Here is a 24,577-nt window from a genome sequence, read left to right as displayed (position 1 = left end):
AATTCTGTCTCTGAGCTCCTTGGGCAGTTCCTTCCACCTCATGATTCTCATTTGCTCTGACATGCACTGTGAGCTGTAAGGTCTTATATAGACAGGTGTGTGTCTTTCCTAATCAAGTCCAATCAGTTTAATTAAACACAGCTGGACTCCAATAAAGAAGCAGAACCATCTCGAGGAGGATCAGAAGAAATGGACAGCATGTGAGTTAAATATGAATGTTGCTGCAAAGGGTCTGAATACTTATGACCATGTGATATTTCAGTTTTTCTTTAAATTTGCAAAAAATTCTACATTTGTTTTTTTCTGTCAAGATGGGGTGCTGAGTGTACAAAAGTATTGTAACAGACTTAAAATAGATTAAAGTCAATAAGAATTAATATTTAGTTGCAAATACTTGTGACCCATTGACATCAAATGTTTGCATTCTTCTTTTGTGATGCTTTTCCAAGCTTTCACTGCAGCCTCTTTAAGTTGTTTACTTTGGGGGGTTTGCTCCCTTCAGTCTCCTCTTTAGCTGGTAAAATGCAGCTCTGTAGGGTTTTAGTCTGGAAATAGACTTGGCCTGTCTAAAATCTTCCACTTCTTGCCCCTGCTGAACTCTCTTCGTGGTGTTTTGGGTCATTATCTTGCTGCACGATGAACAATCTCAGTCAGTTTGGTTGCATATTTCTGTTGACTTCTGAGTTAATTTTTCTGCTGCCATCATTAATTAGGATGAATGAGCCCATCCCCAAAGAAGCCATGCCAGCCCAAGTCATGACTTTACTTCAACTGTGTTTCACAGATGAGCTTTTGTGTTTTGGATCATGAGCAGATCCTTTTTCCTCCAAACTTTAGCCTTTCCATCACTTAGGTAAAGGTTCCAAATTCCAGCCTGACCTTCCTATTCTTCTTGCTATTGAGTGGTTTGCATTTTCTGGTGTAGCCTCTGTGCTTTTAACATGAAGTCTTCTGTTGACAGTAGATTGTGATATCTTCACTCCTGCCCTCTGGAGGTTGTTGCTGATGTCACTAACAGTTGTACTAGGGCCTTTCTTTGCAGCTCTCACAACGTTTCTGTCGTCAACTGCTGCTGTTTTCCTTGGTCTGTCCATTCGACGTCTGTTACTTAGCATACCAGTGATTTCTTTGTTCTTCAGGACATTCCAAATGGTTGTACTGTCTCCAGCCAATGTTAGTGCAATGGCTCGGATTGATTTTCCATCTTCTCTCAGCTTCACAATTGTGTGTTTTTCACCCATAGACGGCTCTCTGGTTTTCATGTTAGTTACACCTCTAACTATAAATGCAGTCTGCACAGGTAAAACCCAATTATGAAACAGAACGTAGACATTGAGCTATTTATTGTTTGAATAATCCATGTAATTGGACACACCAGGACAACAAAACACACCTGTCAGCCGACATGTTCCAAAAATTTTGCTCACAGAAAAATGGGTGGGTTCAAACAAAATTGCTATCCAAGTTGTGTATCTGATCCAGATGTAAATAGCTGGAAATAACAGCTGAAATGTTGATTTCTTGTCTTATTTTCATTGTTTGATGTCAAATCCAAATTTCTTCAGTCGACAGCAGAAATAAAGGAACTGGCCTCACTGTTCCAATACTTTTGGAGGGAGTGTATATACACCTATTGACATGACAGTTAGCAGTCATTTCAATCTCTTTGCAGGAAGTAAGCATATGTTACAAACTGACAAACTGTTCTTTTAAACATCCTGAGATTTGTCAGAAAACAGCTCATAATATACACAAAAAATGAGATGTTTGTCATTTCCATGTTGACCTGACTTTTCAGGCAGCAAGATTACAAAGAGGCACTGGTGAAAATGTGTAGCTAGTTAGCTACAAATGTTTTCAGTGCTCACCACATGCTCAGCCTGTAAAAATGAATTAAAACACACCATCTTACACAATGTACACACCATGGACTGTATATCAAAGATGGACAGAGCCACTGAGTCTTAAACTTGAAGCCAGTGTGACACTCATTAAACCTGTATTCTTTCCAACAGCCCCTCTGGTTGCAAAAAGTAGTGCAGGTGTATAGAATCAAAGCGAAGCAAAAGTGATCATGAAAATCATTTCAAGTCTCCTATAATAAAACACGTTATTTATTCTGTAAATTATGGTCCCACTTAGAGTAAAACATGATAAAGCAGGAGTGTACTTTAGGGCATGGTTACCTTGTGATTGACAGGTTTCTACTTTACTGGTGCGCATAGTGTTTTTGAGTTGTCAGTCAGATCCTGTTACGGGCCAGGCGGTGTGTGAACCCAAAAAGCAGGCAAAACAGGCAGACAGGTAGTGAATAAAGGATTTAATAAGCTAAATAAACAGAAGGCTCCCCATGTGGGAGGCACAAGGAAACTAAACTGAACTAAAGGCGACGGCTTTATGGCCGTGGTGGGGGCTAACTAAACTAAACTGAACAGAGGGTGACTCACGTTAGCGGTCCAGGGGTCAGGAGGCGAAGCAGGGACGGAGGAGCAGAGCTGGGTAGAACGGGGCAGACGGGGATCGATGGCAGGGACGTGGCTGTGACTGCAGGGAGGGAAGAACCAGGGCAGACGGCAGAGTCCAGAGTGGAAGGGGAGACGGGAGCAGGCGAGGAATTCCAGGATTGGAGGGGAGCCAGAGCAGGCGAGGGAGTCCAGGGCAGACAGCGCTTGAGCAGACTGGTGTGGAACTTGGCAGAGAACCGCAGGCAATGACCCAGCATGGACCAGTGGGGAGAGTCTGGCTTTATATGCCGCTGATGGCTGATTAAGAGCAGCTGGGTTCCTCCGCAGCCACTCGTAATCAGCAGAGACAGAGCACAGGAGAGGGAGGGGTCGTGACAGATCCACTCCTCGCTTCTCACATTGAATTTTTAAAGACCAAGGGGCCGTTTACACGAGGACGCTTGCAGGTGAAAACGGCAAAATATGTCAACAAAACACCCTGCCGTTTATACGAGGACGGCGTTTTGGGGGCTTGAAAACGCAAAAATTTGAAATCGGCCTCCAGAGTGGAAAAGTAGAAAACGCTCCGCCGTTACGTTTCCGTCTAAACAGCAAAACGCAAAACTTTGCCGAGATCTGACCACGTCGCGTACGCGATTACGTCACATACGTGCTTTGGTTTGCCGGCCGGTACAAGGACATAAACAAAGATGTGTGATTATTTCCATCCTTCCTACCTTCAAGCAACTCTGGCAGCTCTATGTACACTACAGGAGTCGTACCAACAAACGTACAGAATCTGTACAGATTCCATTCATGAACATTTACCGCGGCGGAGATCCGAAAAGGGAGATAGTAATCATGCGCGTAGACATGGCAGAGTTTTATCACAGCGCCACCCAGCTGCCTGGCATGCATATCCAATCGAATTCCACACACTATAGAGTCACCGTATATACGCAGATTTCCTTCAAAACCGCTCGTCTAAACGTGAAATGACAAGACGCCACTTTTGCGTTTTCTGTTAGGATGGTCCTCGTATAAACGGCCCCCAAGATTTTGACTTTGAAACTGTCGTCCACAAACTAATTAGTGATGTCATGGTGGCTACACTCATCTATTATATACAGTCAACACAGAAAGGTCGTGCATATGTAGTATAGCATGTAGCAAAGTTTAGCAGGTGACCTACGTTTTGAATTCACTCAGAGCCCAAGACACGTCGCTGTGTGAAATCCAGGAAAATAGATTGGAATCATAAAAATAAGCCTATATTTGCATTTTTGTAATGTGAATAAAACATGAATTGCTGCACCATCAGTGTAGACAGTTGGATTGATTAAAACATGAGCTGTTCCATCAGATGCTTGTGAGACAGGCAACTGAGGAACAGCTGAAACCGTTTCTGAGAAGACAGCTTTCGCAACATTAAGAAGCTCTGGCAGGCCTTTGGATGCTACTAAAAGCACATTTAATAACGATGACTGCATCTAAGAATGGTTTTCAGCAGCCTGGATGGAAGCCTGTGACTCAGTGGTTGGTCACACCCTTCCCTCCTTGGCACCAAATGAAATGTAGAGAACAAGAAGCTAACAGCATTTTCAGTTTGCGGTGAAGGCCATTAATGTTCAAACACACAAAATGACTTGTGCATCCTCCCCTCAGACACCCAGTGAAACAGGACTCCATGGAGTCTCAGCTAAAGAGGATGGACGACACACGGGTGGACGCTGACGATGTCGTAGAAAAGATTCTCCAGAGTCAAGACTTTACACCCAGCCTAATGGACTCCAGTGCTGAAGGTGGGACACATCCTGAAAGATCCTCACTGTAACTGTCATTTCTGCAGCAAATTGGTCTTTAGCAGATTTGTCCTTCTTTTATAGTTTATTAAGGAAAAAAGTTAACTTTACAAGATGGAGCCACGTTTCATATGCTTTTGCGTATCAGAAACAGTCGTCAAATAAATAATCCAGTTAACTAATGTCACAATCTCTCGTATCTCAACCCCTTGACGTCTGAATTTATTTACAATTAAATAAAAAAACTTTGTGTGTTTTTTCTTTCCAGCTGATATTAAAATACGTGGAGATTGTTCATTTATCTATTACGCTTAGAACAGATATATAATAATTTGGTCCTGCTTGCAAAAGGTTTCGTGGTACGTATTGAATATGCACAAACCAAGTGGGGGAATGGATGTGTTATCTCGGCTGCAGTCTGAATGAAAGTGGTATGATTCGAATTCATGACAATAGGCGTCAAAGGGTTAAATAGATGTACCTTCTTTAGTCAGACCTACTGTCCAATACCTCAGAATATTCAATTAACAATGTGATATGACACAGAAAAGCTTTAAATACTCAAATTTCAAAGTCAGAAAATGTTGAACTTTTTTTTTTTGAAAAGTGACTCAACTGATTATCAAATAGATTTTTGGCAATTTCACTTTTAAGTTAGTAAATTTCTAACTTTACAATCATTTAAGGTCCACAGTTCCAGAAAAAGTGAATCAATAATCAGAGTAATCCTGTTGTGGAGTGCTGCTGTATGTGCTAAACCCACAGCTAGTTTGCATACGATAATAATTAAAACGGCACTCTTCTGTTATCCCATGATTCAGCGTGTACTTTAAGGAGTAGGACATTGTTTTTTTTATTCCAAGGTCTCATCTAGCTCAAAGCTAGGAAAAGAAAGCCGCTGTCAATACATGATTATTTTTAGATTGCCTAGCAACTGGCTGCTCCTCATGACAAGAATGATACAGGAGGATGTGGATGCTCTGTGCACTGACCAGACCTTACCACAACTGTCTGTTTCAGAGGAAGGCCTGCGTCTGTTTGTTGGGCCTGGAGGAAGTACAGCCCTTGGAAGCCATCACCTTCCCACTAGGTGAGCAGCCTTCAGGATATTCAGGAAACATAAATCTTATTACAGCCCCGAGCCAATTACCTTCTACTGAAGATGTGCATTTTGGTCACAAATACATAATTCAATTATTCTTCAATTGGCGTCACAACTGTCTTTGCACTGCATTTTTGGACTACTTTCAGCTGCAGATTAACACATAACTTATTATTTATAGCAGTCAGACAGTTTATGTGGGATAGAGTCAAATAACAGTACATTGAATATTAATGTACATCATGATGTTTGCTCCTCACAATTAGATGAAAATGCAATAAATGCTCTACCCATAAAAAAACACTCTGCTGCATACCAATAGAAGTGCTTCCTAAACTAACAAACATCCACCAGGTAGCGATTGACATGTTTGGCTGCACTTATTTTAGCAGTAACTGTAGAAGAGAGGTATGCATCAGAGAGCAAATGGGCAAAACAAAAATCACACGTCTGGAGCAAAAACTGTAGAAGTAGACCCTCAATATGGATTGCCACTTGTTGTTTCAAACTGTTCTGGATATAATGCAAGTGATGAAAAGCAAGAACAAATGAAATGTAAAGAGTGCATGAGACTTGTGACTGTTGCACAAAACCACATCACTAACCCATTCAGTCACCTGGAAAAAAAACACCACAAACTGCAGCATGACAAACGCACCAAGACCAAAAAATCATCATCACGTTACCCCACTGAATCTCAGTCCTTGTCCAAGGTCAATTCAGATATCCATGAACGATATTACACATGAATGTCAAAGCAGCTCTTCGATAACATTTTGGGTAAAAAGTTTTGGTCCAGTTTTGTTTCCATTCTGCTCCTATGACATGCACTGTAAATAAGGAACAGTCTTTTGTTTTGAGGCAACGCTTTGTACATTTACAGGAATGTACACAACATGGAAGTGAAAGCAGTGCACTGTTTGAATGTGAAAGTGCAGTAAGAATATTTTGTCACTAAATAAAATGGATATAATCACAGTAAGTAATGATGATCCCAATATTGGTCATTCCCCATACTTGTTTTAAAAGCAGAGGGGATCGAGCTTTTCAACTCGTGGCCTCTTGGCTATGGAATGCTTTGCCACGGTCTCTGTGCATTTTAGATTCTGTTGAGTCCTTTAGAAGGCAGCTGAAGACCCGGCTGTTCAGCCAGACTTTTAGTTAGGTGGTGGTGTTGTGACAACTTGTTTGTATGTTTTTGTGTTTGTGCACTTGGTTGTGTCACTCCTTGTTTGCCTATTACTGATTTTACTGTGAAGCACTTTGTGAATTCATTTCTGTGAAAAGTGCTATATAAATAAACTTTGCTTGCTTGCTTTGCTTGCAAAATAATCCTTATTATATATTCTGCAATAATTGTGCAGTGCGAGTGTCAAGGTACTTCTTGAAAGAAAAGTTCAGAAGGTCGCTAGCAAACTGAGATATGAGCTGTGTTTTACGTTTACACCAGATGCAAGTCAGAGTGGGTCACGTGTCCCACGGTTTTACCCCATATAACTTTGTCTGTTACTATAAATATATGCAGACAAATCTGAAAAGGGTGTTATTAGATTATTCTGAAAGTAATGTTTTGAGTGCTTGGCGTAAAATAGGGCTGAAATGATTCCTCGAGTTACTCCAGTAATTTGATTAGTAAACTTCCTCGAGGCAAAATACTCGGAATCGAGGCTTCGTTTAATCCATTACGTACTAGATGTCAGGTCACTAAATGGTGGACCAAGGCTGGACCCAAACTTCATCCGATATAGACCGGGACCTATATAAAATAAATTTGACGGGATGCCTCTTTTTTTTTTTTTTTTACATTTTATTTGTATTATTTTTTAGGGCATTTTTGGTTTGTTAGATGGGACAGTGAGAGAGACAGGAGACATGGGTAGAAGTGGGGGAATGACATGCAGTAAATTGCCATGTACTATACTATATATGTACAATACACTGCAGATGTCGGCCCGTGTTCCACCAGGACGGTTATTATTATCTGTTGCACAGCTTTTGATGCTCCAGCGTACATGCTTCGCGTACAATGCGATTACTCGATTCATCGCCGAAATAATCGATAGAATTAGATTACTAAAATAATGGATAGCTGCAGCCCTAGTGCAGAACATCAGTTTCTTTGATATCTGAGACAGTAGCTCTGGAATTGAAGATGTATTTGAGGCTACAGATGGGGAATTATTTTAGTTGGGTGGGTGTAAGTCTATGTGAGTATAACAAGCGAGGCTGAGGAATATTCATGAAAATTTGTTCGGACATCTAGCAGTGACTGGAAACATTTTTAAAATTAATATTTTTTGGACATATGTTGTTAATACACTCTGAAAGGGTCATAAGAATTATGTAAAATTTTAGTATGTAGCTTAACGTGGTTAAGAATGTAAGATAAGTCAGAATGTATGAAAATACCCATGCATTTATGGGTTCATACAATAGTTTTTAAAGAACCCCATGCCATTGAAATATGCTGTATTAGGTGTTGCTGTTTAGAAAATATAACAGCACCATACTTGTCCTTGACTTTGTTGCAGTGTAAGAAATATTTTCTTAGAAATGTAAGGATCATAATTTGACATTTGTTCTCTGTAATATCTTCCTCTGTCATTCCATGTGATTATTTTGTCTTTTCGTGTCCTCTCAGGGTCGGTGCAGGAGCATACGAGCCGGTGGTGATGAAGCGTTAGACCTGCAGCCTCTCAGTGATGGGCTGACACTGATTATACCTTAAAAAAAACTGGAGATGAAGCTGATGCCATTTCATTCCTAGAGCACACACACAGTACCTGATGAGCACTGTGTCCAACCTGATCTTTGAAGGTTCAGCATTACAACAGCGCCCTCCTGTGTTCCTATCTGCTGCATGACACAGCAGATGTTCAGATACTTTTAGGAACATGAGGTGGACAGATATCTCAATGTACACAGCTGCACATTAAGAGAAAGGAAGCACATTGGTCAGATTATTAAAACATTTTATATGTATTTATGGAGGTTTTGAAACCTGGCCCACCTTATTAAAAACCATCCACTATGTCTGGGTATAAAATAAAAACACGTCTCTCAGAATCCAAACACAACCCACATTAAACTCGTAGGAACTGGAATAAAGCGATTAATTTGTCTCTGCCGGGCAACAAGAGGACGAGCTCTGTGTGCACCGTTTTTAAAAAAAAAAACATCCTGTGCTTTCAATACATTCCTTTAGTCTTTCTGACTCCCTTTCCAAATAGGATGCTCTATTTACTATTTGCCTGTAAGCTGCTAAAAAGCTGTAGTTGTTGGCACTCTGAAAGCCATTGATGTTTTTAAGGTGAGAACATTTAACGCCAAAAACATCAAACTTGAGCTATTTGCTGTGTGAGCGTTTGTGGTTACGTGTTGGTTGGTCAGACCACTTTATTAGTACTAACGGCAATCCTGTTCTGTTGAAGGATTGAAGGATGTGATGTATGATCTCTTATGAGGAAGGACGTGCTTGGAGAACATGACAATTTGCTGAGTTTTAGTCATAGAGGTTTCTGTTCTTATTTTTTGGCACACTGCTACAGGATTGTTTTAGAAAATCTTGGAAGTTCCTCTCAACAGCTCTACAAAGGCAAAATGCAGTAACGATATGTCTGGTTAAAACTGATAGAATTTTGACATTTGCCTCGCCTGATGAACAGAACTGTGTAGGATTGTCATATTTTTTTGTAAACGGAGCTTATTTCCCACAAGTTGGACCCTGGAGAAAATAAAGCCAGTATAACTACAGTTTTGCACTCATTCATAGAGATACAGCCACCCTGAAGCTAAAGTAAGAAAGCTGTATTAAGTAAAGCTAGCTTTTGACGAAAGCCACAGCTAACCTGAATTAGGGCCAATCGATGAATCAGTTTCAAATATTTTCAAATCTCAGTTTGAGACGATGCAATTTAGGCTACATGAAGTGTGGTTATCATTAAATAATGAGACTATGCTGGAATTAAATTCTTTTTAGGTTGAGCAGATTGTTTGCTTGCTCATTGATCAGTGGATAATACGGTTCAGACATGTAGGCTGAGGTTCGACTGACACTAGCAACGTCTTGTTACTTAAGAGCTACACATCGTATATTTTGCGACACGTGACCAGTAGTTTCAACCGTTCTCAGCTGAACAAATTCTGGCCTTGTGTGACAATCACACTTTCGATGGCGTTTCATGCAGCAGTGGTCCATCACGTTCTAAATCTGTCCATCGGTGAATACTGAATTCAAGCTTGAATTTAAAAGTGACACCACAAATTAAATAGTAACATCCATCAGAAAATTCCCAATCAGATATTTCCCCATCGTTTAGCCTTAGACTGAGCTGAAGTTAAAAGTAAATGTACTCTCTGATTTTTCCTTTATGTTCATTTTGGCAGCATATATAAATGAGATGGCTAAAGCAGTTTTCCAGCCTTTAATTCCATGTTTGTACTGCTCTCTGATTTCAGGCTTCTATGACGAGCATTGATAGTGAAGGTTATGTATCTAATTTCCACCATTTCAGGTGTGTATCTATTGTGTAGCTACGCTTCGCAGCATCACTGTGAGCTACTCTGAGCTGATCAGGGAGCTTACATGAAAGATCCTGTGACACAGTGACAGTTTGACTCGTGCAACTGACGGACACTGTGGTTTGTTTTACATCAGGGATTGGACAATGAAGGACTAGTGAATTAATCCACTGCCATGAAGGAAATACTCAACAGTACCTGTATCTAAAAAGACCCAGAGTATTACAGTAGTTTAGTGTGTTTCTCTCCTAGCTTCATACCAACGGTTAGGACTGAGGACAGTCTTTCAGATACACTGATGATTACAGACAGGAATCTAATCTGAAATCTAAATGTGCTGAGCTTTCAAATTCTCAGTGTCATGCACGTAGACTATTTGCATTTCAAGCCTCCTCGGAGTTTTAAGTGCACATTTGATTAGAACAAATTGCCAAAGTAAACAACACACTGTTATTACCTGTGGGAGCCTGTGGGGCCTATGCATAGTGAGGATATTAGACACATGATAACTAGTGAAAACAGACTGTACAGCATCTGTAGTCTTCTGTTGTAAGCCATAGTAGAGGTAGGATAAGAGCCTCTTCTAGATAAACAATATACATCTTATATTATCTGCACAAGTGTCATCAGTGTATGGTGTTTTAACTATACGTCAGTGTTCTCTGTTTTCTGTTTGTATGTTCTGCATGATTGTGTCCTTTTTTTAAGCTACCAGCTCTGACAAATTTTGCCATCATATTTTCAGCTTGACACACCTCATTGTCTTTTTCTGATTTGACACTGTGCCATCTTTTAATCGAGTTCCACATTGAAGGAAGAATTGTGCTCGCCTGTTTTGTTTGTAGGAATTCATTTTGTTCTCGTGTTAAAAGCAGATATTGCCACAAGCATCAATGTATGGTGTAACTGTAAATCAGTGTTCTCATTTTGTGTTTTTGTCATGGTTTAGATGTTGGAAATCTCATTTGTAGGAGGTTATCATCTTTGTTTTTTATTTTGCTTTTTCATAATGTGCCATATTTTTGCTAAATATTTTATTGTTGAAGAATGTCTCTCACTACATAATTAAAACATAGTCAAGTGTATGATTTATGGCTCTCAGATATCTAATGAGTGTTTTGGGTTTGTTTAGTTTTTTTTGTCTTTTGGAATAAAAATCACCTGTTTTACCAGCGTGAAACAGGTATGTTCATCTTGGTACCTAACATGTTGTTCCAAACATGGTTGCTTCTTCTCTTCTGTGAAGCTGTTGTCTATATAAAACTGTAAACTGTATTCTTCTGTAAAGTGATGTTCTGCGCTGTTCTGACACTGTCCAGTGTTTCTTGTTAAAGACTTGTTCTTTGGACCAACATTTGCTTCCTTAACAAGCGTACTGGATGCTTAAGATGTCTACCTTGCACTGTTGAATAAAACAGTTTAAAATGCTCAGTATGTCTAGATTCCCTTTTGTACTGTGCACAAACAAATCAAACATTTTCACACATTTACAGTTTTATTGTACTATTTACATGTAGAATATCAAAGTCGCTCTTTGTCAATACACTTATATTCTGGTGGCCAGTGGATATTTTAGTCTTTGACCAGCCCTCAGACAAAACGGTTTCAATCAAACTGGGATCTGTTGGTACAACTCGTGACCTTTATTTGATAGATTTAAACAAGTCACCTGCTTTTAGTGACAACAAAGCTGCATCCTTCAGATCAAACATTTGCCTCCCACTCTTCCTCTTGCTCAGCATTATGGGAGTAGTGGCTGGCCTCTGCATACCCGCTTTCCTCCACATCACTGTCAACACCTTCCTCTTCCTGGTCTGACAACACAAATGAAAGACCAATATCATAAGCACAGAACAATTCAGTTATAAAATTCATGTGGTGAACAAGAGAGCAGGGAATGAAAGCTGCAAAGTTAACTGATGATGGACTGTTTGAGTAAGAGAAATGATCTGCGCTGTGATGGGAAGTGACACAGCCACTACATTCAGTCACTGTGGTTTATTGTTACAGAGCAGCAAACACAGTCGACACAGTGCCACCTGCTGGGCAATGCTTGGTATTGCATATATATGGAAGGGTTGAATACGGACTATGATCAAAGTGTCAGTGCCATCATAGCTTCAGTTTGGGTCAGTAAAGGTTATACTGTCAAAATAGCCCACTTTTAAACTGAGTCTGCAATTTTGCAATACACATAATTTATTGAAAACAAACATCTTTAATGCAAACACAAAGCATTTAGGCGTTGAAGTGTTCTGCATTACCTATAATAATAAGGCTTATGACTAATGAAGAGAAAACCACACGCACCACCCGAGTAGAAGCCTTATTAACATCTTACATAACAGATTCCTGCACTTCTCATTTTTGCTATTACCTTCCATCATCTAATGCAATACAGCCTTCTCTTTCTCATTTTAAATATTGACACTTTGCATATTTAATAAAAAGCAGAACTGATCAAACAGTACCTTGTTCCTGGTGAGTTATAAGCACGGCAGAGCTGTCCTGGTTCAGTTTAATGTCAGGATTTCCCATCAGCAGATGTCTGAGATTACCGACACTTCCACTCAGCTCGCTGACTTTGGGACAGCAGGACCACAGCACAGCCAGAGGTACAGAGACATACCTCCTAGTACAGACAAGGGAAAATAATCATCTGTTAAAACAAAGAAGAACAAAAGCAAATCTGGAAGGCATGCTTGTTAGCCTAGCCGCGCTAGACAACCCACGGCAACGAATTTAATTCTCTGCCAGGGTCGGCAACAAAAACGACAACAGTCGTTGAGCTCCATTAGCACCCACTCTGAATAATCTTTCTGTTAACATGTCTGTAATATACTTGAGCTTCACCCATTGACTGTACAAATAAGGCTTCACCGAACTACCGCATCCTCTGATTTCCGGCGCTCTAGGAGCCTATTCGTTGCGCTGATTGGTTGTATACCTACCCAATTGCTGCAGAGTGATTTGATAGACAACCTTTTAGCCCGCCTCCCGCCTCCGTCCCTGTCGAGCGTGCCTAGACCCTTGTGCCTTCAGAACATGGGTCTAGCAGGGCTAGGCTACATGCTTGTGTCAGTGTTTACAAATTTGCAGTGAAGTATGATGTTGGGTTTTAATGTGTTAAATTGTACTGGAAGCAAAGTCTTTACAATCAGCCTCAAGGCCAGATGGCGCACACAGACACAGGACCCCCCACATTCCTCATTCTGCTTTCTGCTATGGTGTTAAGCATCAACCTGATTTTCTTTGAGGAAACACACCTCCTCAATGTAGAAGGCTCCTGTTGTTTTTGGCCTTTTGTCCAGAGCACCTCATCATACTCCCGTTTCTCACCATCTGACACACTTCTCCCACACGGCCCCACTGGATTTTTCATCTGTTCTGCACAAACTGTAGATGTAAAGTTTGTTATGCTTTACACAAGAGGTATTTCACAATCTGTTTGATTGTTTAGGTTGGTAATAGTCTGGCTTTAACATACATATATGAACAACAGGAAAACATGCTTACAAATACACAATTTGACACAAACAGAAAAAAAAATCACTGTTGCCATCACAATTCAAAGTTTTCATTTAGGATATTTATCCACCTGTCTGTTGTTCTTCCATCTCCATGCACAGCTCTGAGAGGAATTCCTCCCCTCCACCCTCAGTCTGGCACAGTGGAACAGCACCATCCCCGTTTCCAGTCGTCTTCTCCTCCAACCATCTACTCATAAGATTTGCTGCAGAGCCCAGCACTTCGCTCACCAGGACCTTGCGCAACATGTTGTTGTCACGCAGGCTGGGGTAGTTTACGCTGTACAGCTGATAGAGAAACACATGAAAACACAGGTCAAAACATCAAAGGTCAAGTCATATTCGTGGATTTCCACAGAAAGCTTTACTGAATATTGGTCCTGTGTGAGATTTTTGCTGCTCCACTGCAGTCAGTATCCATAGAAGAGCTAAAAGGCTGCTGATCAACACCAGATCACTGCTACAGTACTTGGTTTGCCCATTTCTATGATGAAAATGGAACAGTGTGATTTTGTATTAGAGGAAAATAAGCTTGGCTTGAAGCTTATGAGGACTGTGAAGATCTACCTTTGTGTGCAGTTTTCACTCACCACCAGCAGAGGCTGATAGAGCTTCATAAGTTGAATGACGACATTAAAACTGACAAACAGGCTGACGGCTAACACACAGGATAATAATTAACATCCATTTACATCATTCAACCCTATAAGCTACAACACTGTTTTAAAGATTTATTTTTTACACTATTTTTTTTTTTGCAAAGACCAAACAGAAACAAGGACAGAGGTAAAAGGGTGGAAAATAATTAATTGGTCGCATAGCCTTTACATGTTGCACTTTATATTCAGCTAATCGTGGTCTTGATCAATCAATCAAGACCACAATCATCCAGGAGAATCCCTTAAGTCTGTAAAGAAAGATCGAGGAGATGAGAGGCCCTCAGACAAGCTTAGAAAGTGAAGTCGCAGCTATATCCTATGGACCAGATGACAACAGCCCTTCAAAATCCATTAACCGTTAAATAATGGGCCATTAAAAAGGAAGACCAGCTGCTGTGGAAACATCTCCATCACAATATTAATAATGTTGCCAGATTACATTACTGTATGCTCAGGAAAATACGACTGAACACAATAACAAATGCACCAATCAAATGTTACTGATTTTTATCATAAAACTGTATAAATTTGAATCTTGAAGCAATCATTTAAGCACTCAGACACAAGCTAAGGTATGTCTACACAGAAAGCAAACCTGGTTTTTCAGCTGCCTGTCCACTGGACAACAGTGGAACAGATGCATTACCATCTTTTATCAAAGCAGATGTCTTCACAAGCCACACAACAGTTTTACTCACACCTGGGTAGCATGTAGGGTAATCTTCTGAATTTGCCCCCTCACTTGTAGCTTTGTGTTATTCCATAAGCCCTATTATGCATTTATTTGTATGTTTACAGACATACTTGGTTTTCAGATGGTCAAGCTAAAGCTGGCTAACACAGAATACATGCAGTTGTCACTTGTTGCCATTGAGGCAGTAAATGTTCACATGGAGACTAAAGGAATACAGATAGTGTGCAGGATCAAATGACATTATAAATAATATGATACTTTATGTTCAACGCAGTAGTATAAGTAGCTAGCAGAGCTCAGTTTCATTTATGTATACTTACAATTGAATGTTTGTATTTTTTGGGGTAATTTACTGTTTTCTTACAATATACTGTTTAATGGTAGATCAAAGAATGAGTTTCATTAAGTTTTGATTTATTAGACTGTATTTTTCTATATGATAATTGTAATTTTTTTGAATTCGGATAGTTTAATGACTCTAAATCTGATGTTTCAGGGAGTGCATTTCCATTTTGGGATACTGTGATTTTGATGCAGCAACATCATAACTTCGCCAAGGAACACAGCAGAGTTATGTGACGTTAGACATATGTTTGTCTGTCTGTTTGTCTGTTCATCTGTGCGCAACATTACTCAAAAACAGACAATGGATTTAGATAACATTTTCAGGGAAGGTCATAAATGACACAAGGACCACTTTGTTAGATTTTGGCAGCGATGCGGCTTACAGTCTGGATCCACAGATGTATTCAAGATTTCTGTATCATTGTGAGGTAGCTGCACAGCATCACTGTAACTATGACAACAAGTGAACACTGTCAGCTGCCTGCTGATGATCACATGATTGTGATCCTACTACAAATCCACCGCTGTGGACGTATCCGTCTGAGCAGCCTTGGTGGAGTACTGCGCTCTCTGAGTGCTTTTCTTGTTTTTATATACTATTCCACGGTCTAAGCCGGTTCAGTTGGCACATACTCTGAGAACATTCACCCTACATTTTCTGGGAATTTGTTCATTCTGTGGCCAGTGAAATTCGTGCGTACAACACTATATGCTCAGTAAAACTGGAAGTTAGTCTTCCTGCATTTTGTGTGCACAAAATGTTAAAGTAATTGTATATTGGGTTCCAAGTGCTTCCAAACAAGTGCAATGCTGAGCCTACACCTCCTGTGTAAAAGCAGTACAGTGAGAAAAGCAAAAAGTGACGATATCTAAATGGAGTGGACCTATGGTTATGCATGTAGGAGTACTGAGCCACCAGGACTCCGGACACGTCGTACAACTACAAAGAAATTTACTCACGAGTGTGTATGAAAACACGTCCTCTGCCTCATCGTCAAGTAACGCGTTGGATCCATTTCTTCCTCCAAGCCGTTGAAACACACCAATCTGTGAGCAGAAGCCAACACTGTCCTGCTGTTCCTGCGGTGCTTGTCCAACACCAGTGAACTCCACCTCATAACCGTAGTCCAAACACACCTTCAGAGCCCTGAGGAGGGATGTAATTTTTCCAAAATATCATTATGATTTAGCTATGCGTGTTGTTTTAAGGTAGACTTATCTGTTAACATTACTTAGTCAGGTGAGTAATTATTAAAACATCACTGTGTACCAGGATCTGAACTCTGCTCGGGTCCATTCAAACTTGTGGTCGATGTGCCTGAAACCACTCACTCCAGGAAGCAGGAGGTTGAACTCAGAGTTTGGGGTGCTGACAATAACTGCCACTGGCGTCATGTAACCAAACACCACCGCAGAGAAGAGCTCCACATCAGCAAGAGAGAGGTGCTCTATGCTGCACATAGACAGAGAGGAAACACACTGTGATAATGGCACATCAATACTGTTAGGTGACAAAGCATAAGGACTTAAAGACAACGGACCTGAATGGTCAAAAAGTCACTTACAGCTCTATACTGGTCACCAGATCAAATCCCCTAAGGCGGGAGTCTTTCTGTGTGACCGAACCCTGGTACAGTTCGATGCGTAGCTGATCATAGCTGGGCTGCAGGTAGTCAGTTGATACAGGAGCCAATTTATGCCTGAAAAACATACAAGGAGAGTCTATAAATTACTGTACTGCCCTAACAGTACCGCTATCACACAAAAAACACAGCACATTATGGTGGTTGAAGAGTCAAAAATCAATACTGCTTTGATCACCACTTGATGTTCGTAATCTCAGATCGACCAACGAGATAAAAACAACAAACAAAAGAGAAGACCTGAAAAGTTAGCCTAGCCGCGCTAGACAACCCACGGCAACGAATTTAATTCTCTGCCAGGGTGGGTCTAGTTACCCTCCATAAGGCTCGAGGCTGGATTCTCTTAAAACTGGCCGGACCAATCACCATGAAGTGTAGAGTCAGAAGGCGGGCGTAACGAAGTGACGACAGAGGCGCGACGATACTGACAGAAACAACCGGCGCACAATAAACAGTTATCTTTCGACTCGGCTTTGGCCACAGCCCTTAAAGATTTGAAGCTAAAATTCAACTTGAAAGATAAACAAAGGACGGCACTGAAGTGTTTCATTGAGAAGAAAGACATATTTGGACTTATGCCGACGGGATATGGCAAATCCTTAATATACCAGTTGGCTCCGCTGGTTGGAAAGCTAATGGGACTTAGCCACAATCCGCCGGCGCTCTAGGAACTCCGTCAGACTATTCGTTGCGCTGATTGGTTGTATACCTACCCAATTGCTGCAGAGGGATTTGAAAGACAACCTTTTAGCCCGCCTCCCTCCCTGTCGAGTGGCCCTAGACCCTTGTGCCTTCAGAACATGGGTTTAGCACGGCTAGGCTACTGAAAAGTAGCATTGCTCGGAAATCCGTAATTCTTACTTTGAATCTAGAACGTGTGAGAAAGCAGCTCTTTACATGAAGCTTGTGTTTCAAAAGGTGTTTTTGTCCAGAACAAGTCCTCAGTTAGTATTTCTAATGTAGCGATATGATCATATTGCATTATTGTTTTACAAAATTAGAAATATCCAAAAATGATTTGAGGAAAACCAACAATAAAAACTAGTAAAGAACAATAAGTAAATGAAGTTTTAATTTACGTGTACGCATGGCTGGAATGCCAACTGGCCACAATTTCAACTAGAGTAGGCCAAGCACAAAGCGTCAATTATGTGGCCCCGTTTTGTGTTGGGGACCTGTGTTAAAATCCATCTCACACCCTTTAATATTTTAAGTTACATTTATCTTTTGTGGAGCACATTTTGACATAAAGTTGTGTTCAATCATCATCCATTATCTCTACGCCACTTAATCCTCACTATGGTTGCAGGGGGATGAACCCACCATCAACATACAAAACTGAAATATTAAGTGTTGTCTAAGCACAAGAAGACTATTGCTGAACTTACTGAGACTGGGAATCACTGACACGGTAAGTAAACAGTTCTTGTCATCTTGGTAGAATGCAATTTTCTGCTAAGAAACCTTGGGTCCTGGTACTTATGTGGTTGTTATTGACATTTAAAATCCTCATAAATATTGCTCGAGATCTAGCACATTCCCCAATGCCAATAGACTCCCCCCACAGAACAATTAGGCCTGCCACACTGCAAAAGCATATCATGAATCACTACAGGAAAATGACAAAGACACCAAACTCAAAAGATCCCACTCTGATTCACAGGACCTGCTGAGATCCATGCAGGCCCCATGCAGCAACTTCCAGGGCCCAAAAAATACACGGCAAACATCCAGGTGCCACAAACCACAGGACAACTGTGTTCCTGGCCTGACAGACAAAAGGGAAAGGGCACCCACAGCATTTTTGTGTTGAGGGGCTCCTAACTGGCTAACTCCAACTGTCTGAAGTGAACTCATGGTGAAATGTATACAGGTGAAACAATATTCATTATGCAAAATATCAATATAACCATGTGTGTGACCAGGCAAACATCCAGGTCACTAAATTAAGTAGTGAGTAATGACAGACATTTCAGGACACTGTTAATAGTGAGCCCTACTCATTCTCAGTTCTACACTGAGACATAGCAATGTGGAGTGTGTGAAATTTGACTCATTTTCATCACGTGACAAAGTTTTCAGTCCCACCTTCGATTTAAATACGTACATATGTTTTTTGACTTTGGCACCGTTGATGTCCAAACCAGCCAGCAGTTCAATGTCACGGTGAAACTTGAGCGTCTTGAGGAGTCTGCACTCACTGCAGCCCAGGTCCAACACCTGGAGAGAAGGACGAGACAGGCGCTTAGCTGGAAAGACATACTGAAGTTATTACGCCAGGGAACACAAACAGCCACTTGAAATAGGAACCGTTAACGTAGCAAACGTTAGTTTGTTAACGTAGCTAGCTAACGTTAGCCAGCTAAATAACGCGAATTGGCTCGGCGAAAAAGACTTAAGCTTTTGTACTATCAATATCAAATGCTGCTCAATCAAAGTTTAACTTCGAATCTGAAATTATTAAAGTAAATGTGTTTCTCTTAGAGACGTTCGCCACCTTTTTGGGTTTGTTCAGGTTGACAAAATCGATAACAAATTGATGTCTCTGCCTGTGCAGCGCCGGACTGAACATGGTCGCCATGTTTAACTGCCGTTCAGGGCCGTGACCCGCCGGACAGCAGGGGGCGCTGTTCTTATGGACCTGAGGATGGAGGACGACGAAGGAAATGCAACATAAAGGCGCAATTATTTGTATGAATTCCGCTTTTCTTTTAAATGGAGACGCTAAAGGTTATTAGCATAGACTGTATATATTTATATACAGTTTATATTTATATACAGTCTATGGTTATTAAGCACAAAAAACTCCAACATATGTACATGCCATATGTACGTGCAACTGAAGAGGAGAATTCTGACTGAGAGTTGGAGGGGGAAAAAACACTAAGATAACTGCCTTGAAAGATACATTTTGTAAAAATGATTGTTCCCCAGTTCATTAAGATAAGATAATCCTTTATTGCTCCCATGCCAGAGGAAATTAGTGTTACAGCAGCAATATTTTTGCAGCAGCAAAAGATATAACAATAATAATAATAATAATATGTACAAGGTTTAAAAATAAAAATGAAGAATAAAGTATTAATATATTGTAGACAGTAGCAGTGGCTTGTGAAATAAATGTAAAAGTGCAAGATGCAGTAGTGCTAGGATTGCCGTGCAAATTTTGTGATGATTAATTTAAATATTTACATTAAATTGAATTAATTATTATTTTTGTGTTTAATGTTTTCTGAAATTTTATGTTTGAATATGCTAACGAGGGATGACATCACAAAATATGTGCTAATCTTCATAAATGCTGATTTGACAAAATATAGTGAAATGAACATCTACAAAATGTTTTGCAGATCTTGTCCAAAATCTCATTATTGACCATTGCATGAAAACACAGTGTATTCCCCTCTAATGTGTTGCATTAAAGTCTTGATGGCAGTCAATGTTGGTTGGTCCAAAAATATGAGCAAGAGTGAGAAATTTGGGGTGTTCAGGGCATTTATCATCCATCCTCGGATTCTGAATCTGGCTTTATAAATCCCATGACTTTTCCTTTAGTCCCACCAGCTGATCAACATTTATTATTTTCTAAACTAAATGATAGATTATTTGTCTTTTAACAGGTCAAACATTTTGTAAACCCCAAGCTGATGTCATGAAAGCTCTTCTTTGTCTTAGCAACAGTCAAAAACAACAGTGTTCAGTGTGTCATCCAACTTGACAATCAGCTGCCTCGCACAACTGAAAAAATGGCATGTTTGCTGGAAAGTTTGCCTCGAAGAATAACAAACTGTTAAAATAGTTGATTATTCTTTTGTCATCAATTTTGAGATTAACCAGCTAATTGTGTCAGCTGTAATATTTGGTATTTGGTGCTGAGGCACTTTGTGAAGGTGGTGAAAACTGAATTCATTATACCTGCTGAACATCAGGAGCCAGTTTCATGAGATTTGAAACTTCAGAGCTATGACTTGCCAATTTCCAAGTGTCACTCATTTATGAAGCAGGGTGCTGGCAACACTTGTGCTGTAGTCGTGCTCCAAAATCACTTTCAGCACATTAGCTTTTATTTAAAGCATGAGCATCACAGAGTTAGTGGCATGACGGGGACTAATACATAGATATACCTTTTCACTGTCTTAGTTTATTTTTTCAGCTTTATTGACAGGACAGAAGTGAGAGAGAGAGACAGGAAAGTGGGGAGAAGTGGGTCACCAGCTCAACCTGTTGAGCTACCGGGCTGCCCTTTAATGTCTTATTTAGCTCTTCAACCATTTCCTGGATGTTTTATTAAAACAACACTTTATTAATTTATTGTCATGTATATTAATAACACCATGCTGCAACACATACACTCTCTCCAAAACAAATATTATATTCCTGAAGCTAAAGAACAACAAGTCATTATGAGACAAATGATGGGAATTGTTGCATCACTGCCTGTTCACACCTTGCTGATAGATAATGATGTCTCAACCACAGGGGTGCTGCTCCAATCAAAGATGTTAGGAAAACACAAGTTTTACATAAGCAAGTGACACACACTCATCAGCACATGATGCAATATTAGTTTGGAAGCTCAGAGGGTTGTATTCCCCAAGCAGTGGACTGTTTTGTCCTCCAGACACTTGGGATGTAATATCAAAATCAGGGATCAAAGCAAAACATGTGGAAAGAAAAACACTGTGAACATGGTCCAAGTATGACGACACTGTTGAGATTTTTAATGCACATAATATGAATACTGCAGACTGATTTGGTTGCATCTTTAAAATACTGGTCAATTGACTAACCCAGTTTCAGGGTAGGATCCAGTGGATGTGGAAAACTCACCAGTGATATGGTGGCCTGGTACTGAGTGACCAAGAAAGGAACATTTTTTCTCTCTTTTTATGTAAACGTTAAACACTAGAACATCTGCTGAAACTCTCACCCTGATCAGGGAATACCGTTTGCATGAAAGGATGTACATGCTCTACAACAATGCAGACGTAGATGGTACCATGGGCGTAACGGACGCGGGGTACGCGTGGGACATGTCCCCCGCACTTTCCGCATCTGTCCCCTCTGTCCCCCGCACTTTTTTCAGCCGTTACAACACCTAAACCCGTTATTAGCATCCAGTAACGTGTTTTCCCGAGCCGTCTTTGAATGCACCATGGGCGCATGCTAACGCAGGTGTTCCACTGGAGACGTGCTGCTGTGCTGAGCAGTGCTGAACGTGCGTCTGGAGCAGGGGTCGGCAACCCGCGGCTCCGGAGCCGCATGCGGCTCTTTCAGCCCTCTGTTGTGGCTCCCTGTAACTTTGGAAAATACATTGTTCTGCCTTTCAGGCGCGTTTCAATGCATTTTAATATAGAAAATTTTATTGTGAAATTACCGCTCTTACTTTGACGTGTCACTCCACCGGATGTGCTGTGCCTGTGACATGAGAGCGCAAAGCTGATGCAGAGAGACAACACGGAGCTTCCGATTCCCACACGTTTCATGCCTTTTTTTTGTTTTACTCCTGGAGAAGAAACGCCTGTAGTTTCACATCGTTTTGTACTCAAGAATGGCAAGCCTGTATATTAAAGCTCCACTCCAAGAAAGACACGTCTTGTCTTTGAGTCAAAAGTACTCATGATAGGGTAATACACGTTACAAGAACACGGCTCGATGTCACATCCAGGCAGCAGGTCAGAGAGTCAGAGGAGTGTCGTCTTGGAAAAATAGGGCAGCGACTTACCGGAGAAAAGTTATTAGCTTAAGATAAATAGATAAATAGATTTTACAAGTTAAATAGACATTCGCAAAATATTGAGTTCCAGCTAACATTACGTAACATATGAGGTCCAGGAGCAAAAATGACATTAACCAAGTAAGATAAATATTAGTGGAAGGACACAATTAAAAAATGAATCTATTTAGAGGCTTTGTAATTAATTAATCAGGACTGATTAACAAGGGCATAGAGGTTTAAAAAAAAAGCGATAAATGCAGTGTTGTCTTCATTTTAAATGCCAAAAGGATTTTGCGGCTCCCGGTGTTTTCTTTTCTGTGGGAAACGGGTCGAAATGGCTCTTTGAGTGTTAAAGGTTGCCGACCCCTGATCTGGAGTAATGTTTAGCAATCCAGCCAGAGCGAGCAAGAAGCAAAAAACTTTACACAGTTTTTTCCAAACAAACCGTGTAAGTTGTGTGACCTTGTTGGATGCAAACAATGTTAGACTTGTTAGCTAAATGATGACAAGGTAAAACGTGGCAATATATCAATATGTTAAGCTAGTTAATAATTTAAATGTTGTTGCCTCTGTTACATTACTGCTAATTAGTTTATTCTTGGAATAAACCCAGTCCTCTTTCATTTCTGGGCAGAAGATGTGCTCACAATTGCTCTCCATGTATTTAAGTCTTTTGGTCCCAAAAGAGGAGAGTCAGGGAGGAGAAAAAAGAATAGGCTATCTATGGTATAAAAGTGGTTAAATTTACAACTATTTTTTACTGCTTCTCTTTCTAATTCTATCTCAGAATTTTGATTTTTCAGATTTTTTAATGATTATTTCCATAACAAAGAGCAGAGTCAGGCAGGAGATGGACCAGAGGCGGCGGCCAGCAGTAATGTTGACCATGCAGGGTCTGCAGAGATGAAAAAATATATATATAAGTGGCTGAGAAAAAAATATGTATCTATGGGTGAAAGTGATTTTGAGGTTAAATTCTACTGCAATTTTTACTCTTCCTAATGCTATTACAGAATTTTTCTTACCACATTTTTTTTATGTTTATTGCCATAACAGAAAGAGCAAAGTCAGGGAGGAGATGGATCAGAGGCCAGCAGCAGGGACAAGGATGTAGGGTCTTTACAGGTAAGGAGAGATTATAACTTCATGAAAATAAGATATCTATTGCAGGGAGAAACCAGGCAGTTATCAGGAAAAGGTTTTCACAGATATTTCAGAAACTCTCCTTCACACATTTTTTTTTTTTGTAATAGGCAGAAGAAGAAGGCCATGTGTCAGGGGCAGGGCAGAGATCAGGCTGCAGCACGGACAGTCAGGGAGAGCCTGCAGATGGTGACAAAACAGGAGATGAATATTCTGTGACCACTCTTAAGCCATGTCAGCCACATCCCAAGAGCATTGTGTGCCAAACGTTGGCCAATAAAACTCTAAGATTTCAGAGACAGTGGTATGAGGATTTCCCCTGGCTTCATGTCATCCCAGGTGTTGAAGGTGTGATATGCTTTTACTGTCACAAAGCCTTTTTAAATAAAACATCACAGCTTGCAAAAAACACGGAACAATCCTTCATCTCCACGGGTTTTAAAAACTGGAAGAAGGGTCGTGAAAGATTTGCATTACATGCTGGATCAGAATGTCACAAAATGGCCTTGACAACACAAATCTATGTGACTAATTCAGTGGATGTGCAACTGTCTAGTGTACGGGCGTCACAGTAAGAGGAGGCACCAACTTGTCTTTTAAAAATAATTCGTGCTGTTCAGTTCTTGGCAAGGCAGGGTCTAGCTCTGAGAGGGCATGATGACAGTGAAGGAAATTTTGCGCAACTATTGGAATATAAATCTGAGGATGACCCTGAACTGAAGAAATGGTTGAGTTCCCGAGCTGACTACACAAGTCCCAAAATTCAAAACGAGATCCTGATGTTACTGAGCCACTCAATAGTGCGTCAAATTGTGGATAACATCAGGTCACTTCCGCAGCTGCAGTTTTCTGTAATTATGTATGGAACACAAGATGTGTCAGGCAAGGAGCAGGAGGCAGTCGTTGTGAGATACGTTGATCATGATCTGATAGTTCATGAAGAATTTGTTGGCATGTATGAAGTGTCTAAGACCACAG

General features: G+C 40.5%; 2 protein-coding genes across 3 annotated transcripts in view; one reads left to right on the top strand and one right to left on the bottom strand.

The window, feature by feature from the left end:
• Window positions 1–11,300, top strand: part of fam102bb (family with sequence similarity 102 member Bb) — a 30,532-nt gene extending 19,232 nt beyond the window's left edge. For both annotated transcript variants that reach the window (XM_022206744.2, XM_022206743.2), the window contains exons 9-11: window positions 4,110–4,246; window positions 5,267–5,336; window positions 7,990–11,300. In XM_022206744.2, the coding sequence (XP_022062436.2) occupies window positions 4,110–4,246; window positions 5,267–5,336; window positions 7,990–8,032 (250 nt within the window). In that variant the 3' untranslated portion in view covers window positions 8,033–11,300. The remainder of the gene's footprint in view (window positions 1–4,109; window positions 4,247–5,266; window positions 5,337–7,989) is intronic.
• Window positions 11,301–11,357: 57 nt separating this feature from the next.
• henmt1 (HEN methyltransferase 1) lies at window positions 11,358–19,318 on the bottom strand. Its single transcript, XM_022206753.2, has 8 exons — window positions 19,235–19,318; window positions 18,845–18,957; window positions 16,660–16,794; window positions 16,365–16,547; window positions 16,055–16,241; window positions 13,468–13,684; window positions 12,341–12,523; window positions 11,358–11,683 (listed from the first exon to the last, which is right to left on the bottom strand). Exons 1-8 carry the CDS (start codon window positions 19,316–19,318, stop codon window positions 11,574–11,576), a joined length of 1,212 nt encoding a protein of 403 aa, XP_022062445.2. The 3' UTR covers window positions 11,358–11,573.
• Between the last annotated feature and the right edge of the window lie 5,259 nt (window positions 19,319–24,577).

The sequence above is a fragment of the Acanthochromis polyacanthus genome, chromosome 4, assembly GCF_021347895.1.
Source record: "Acanthochromis polyacanthus isolate Apoly-LR-REF ecotype Palm Island chromosome 4, KAUST_Apoly_ChrSc, whole genome shotgun sequence".
NCBI lineage: Eukaryota > Metazoa > Chordata > Actinopteri > Pomacentridae > Acanthochromis > Acanthochromis polyacanthus.
This window is presented reverse-complemented; position numbering and strand designations above follow the sequence as displayed.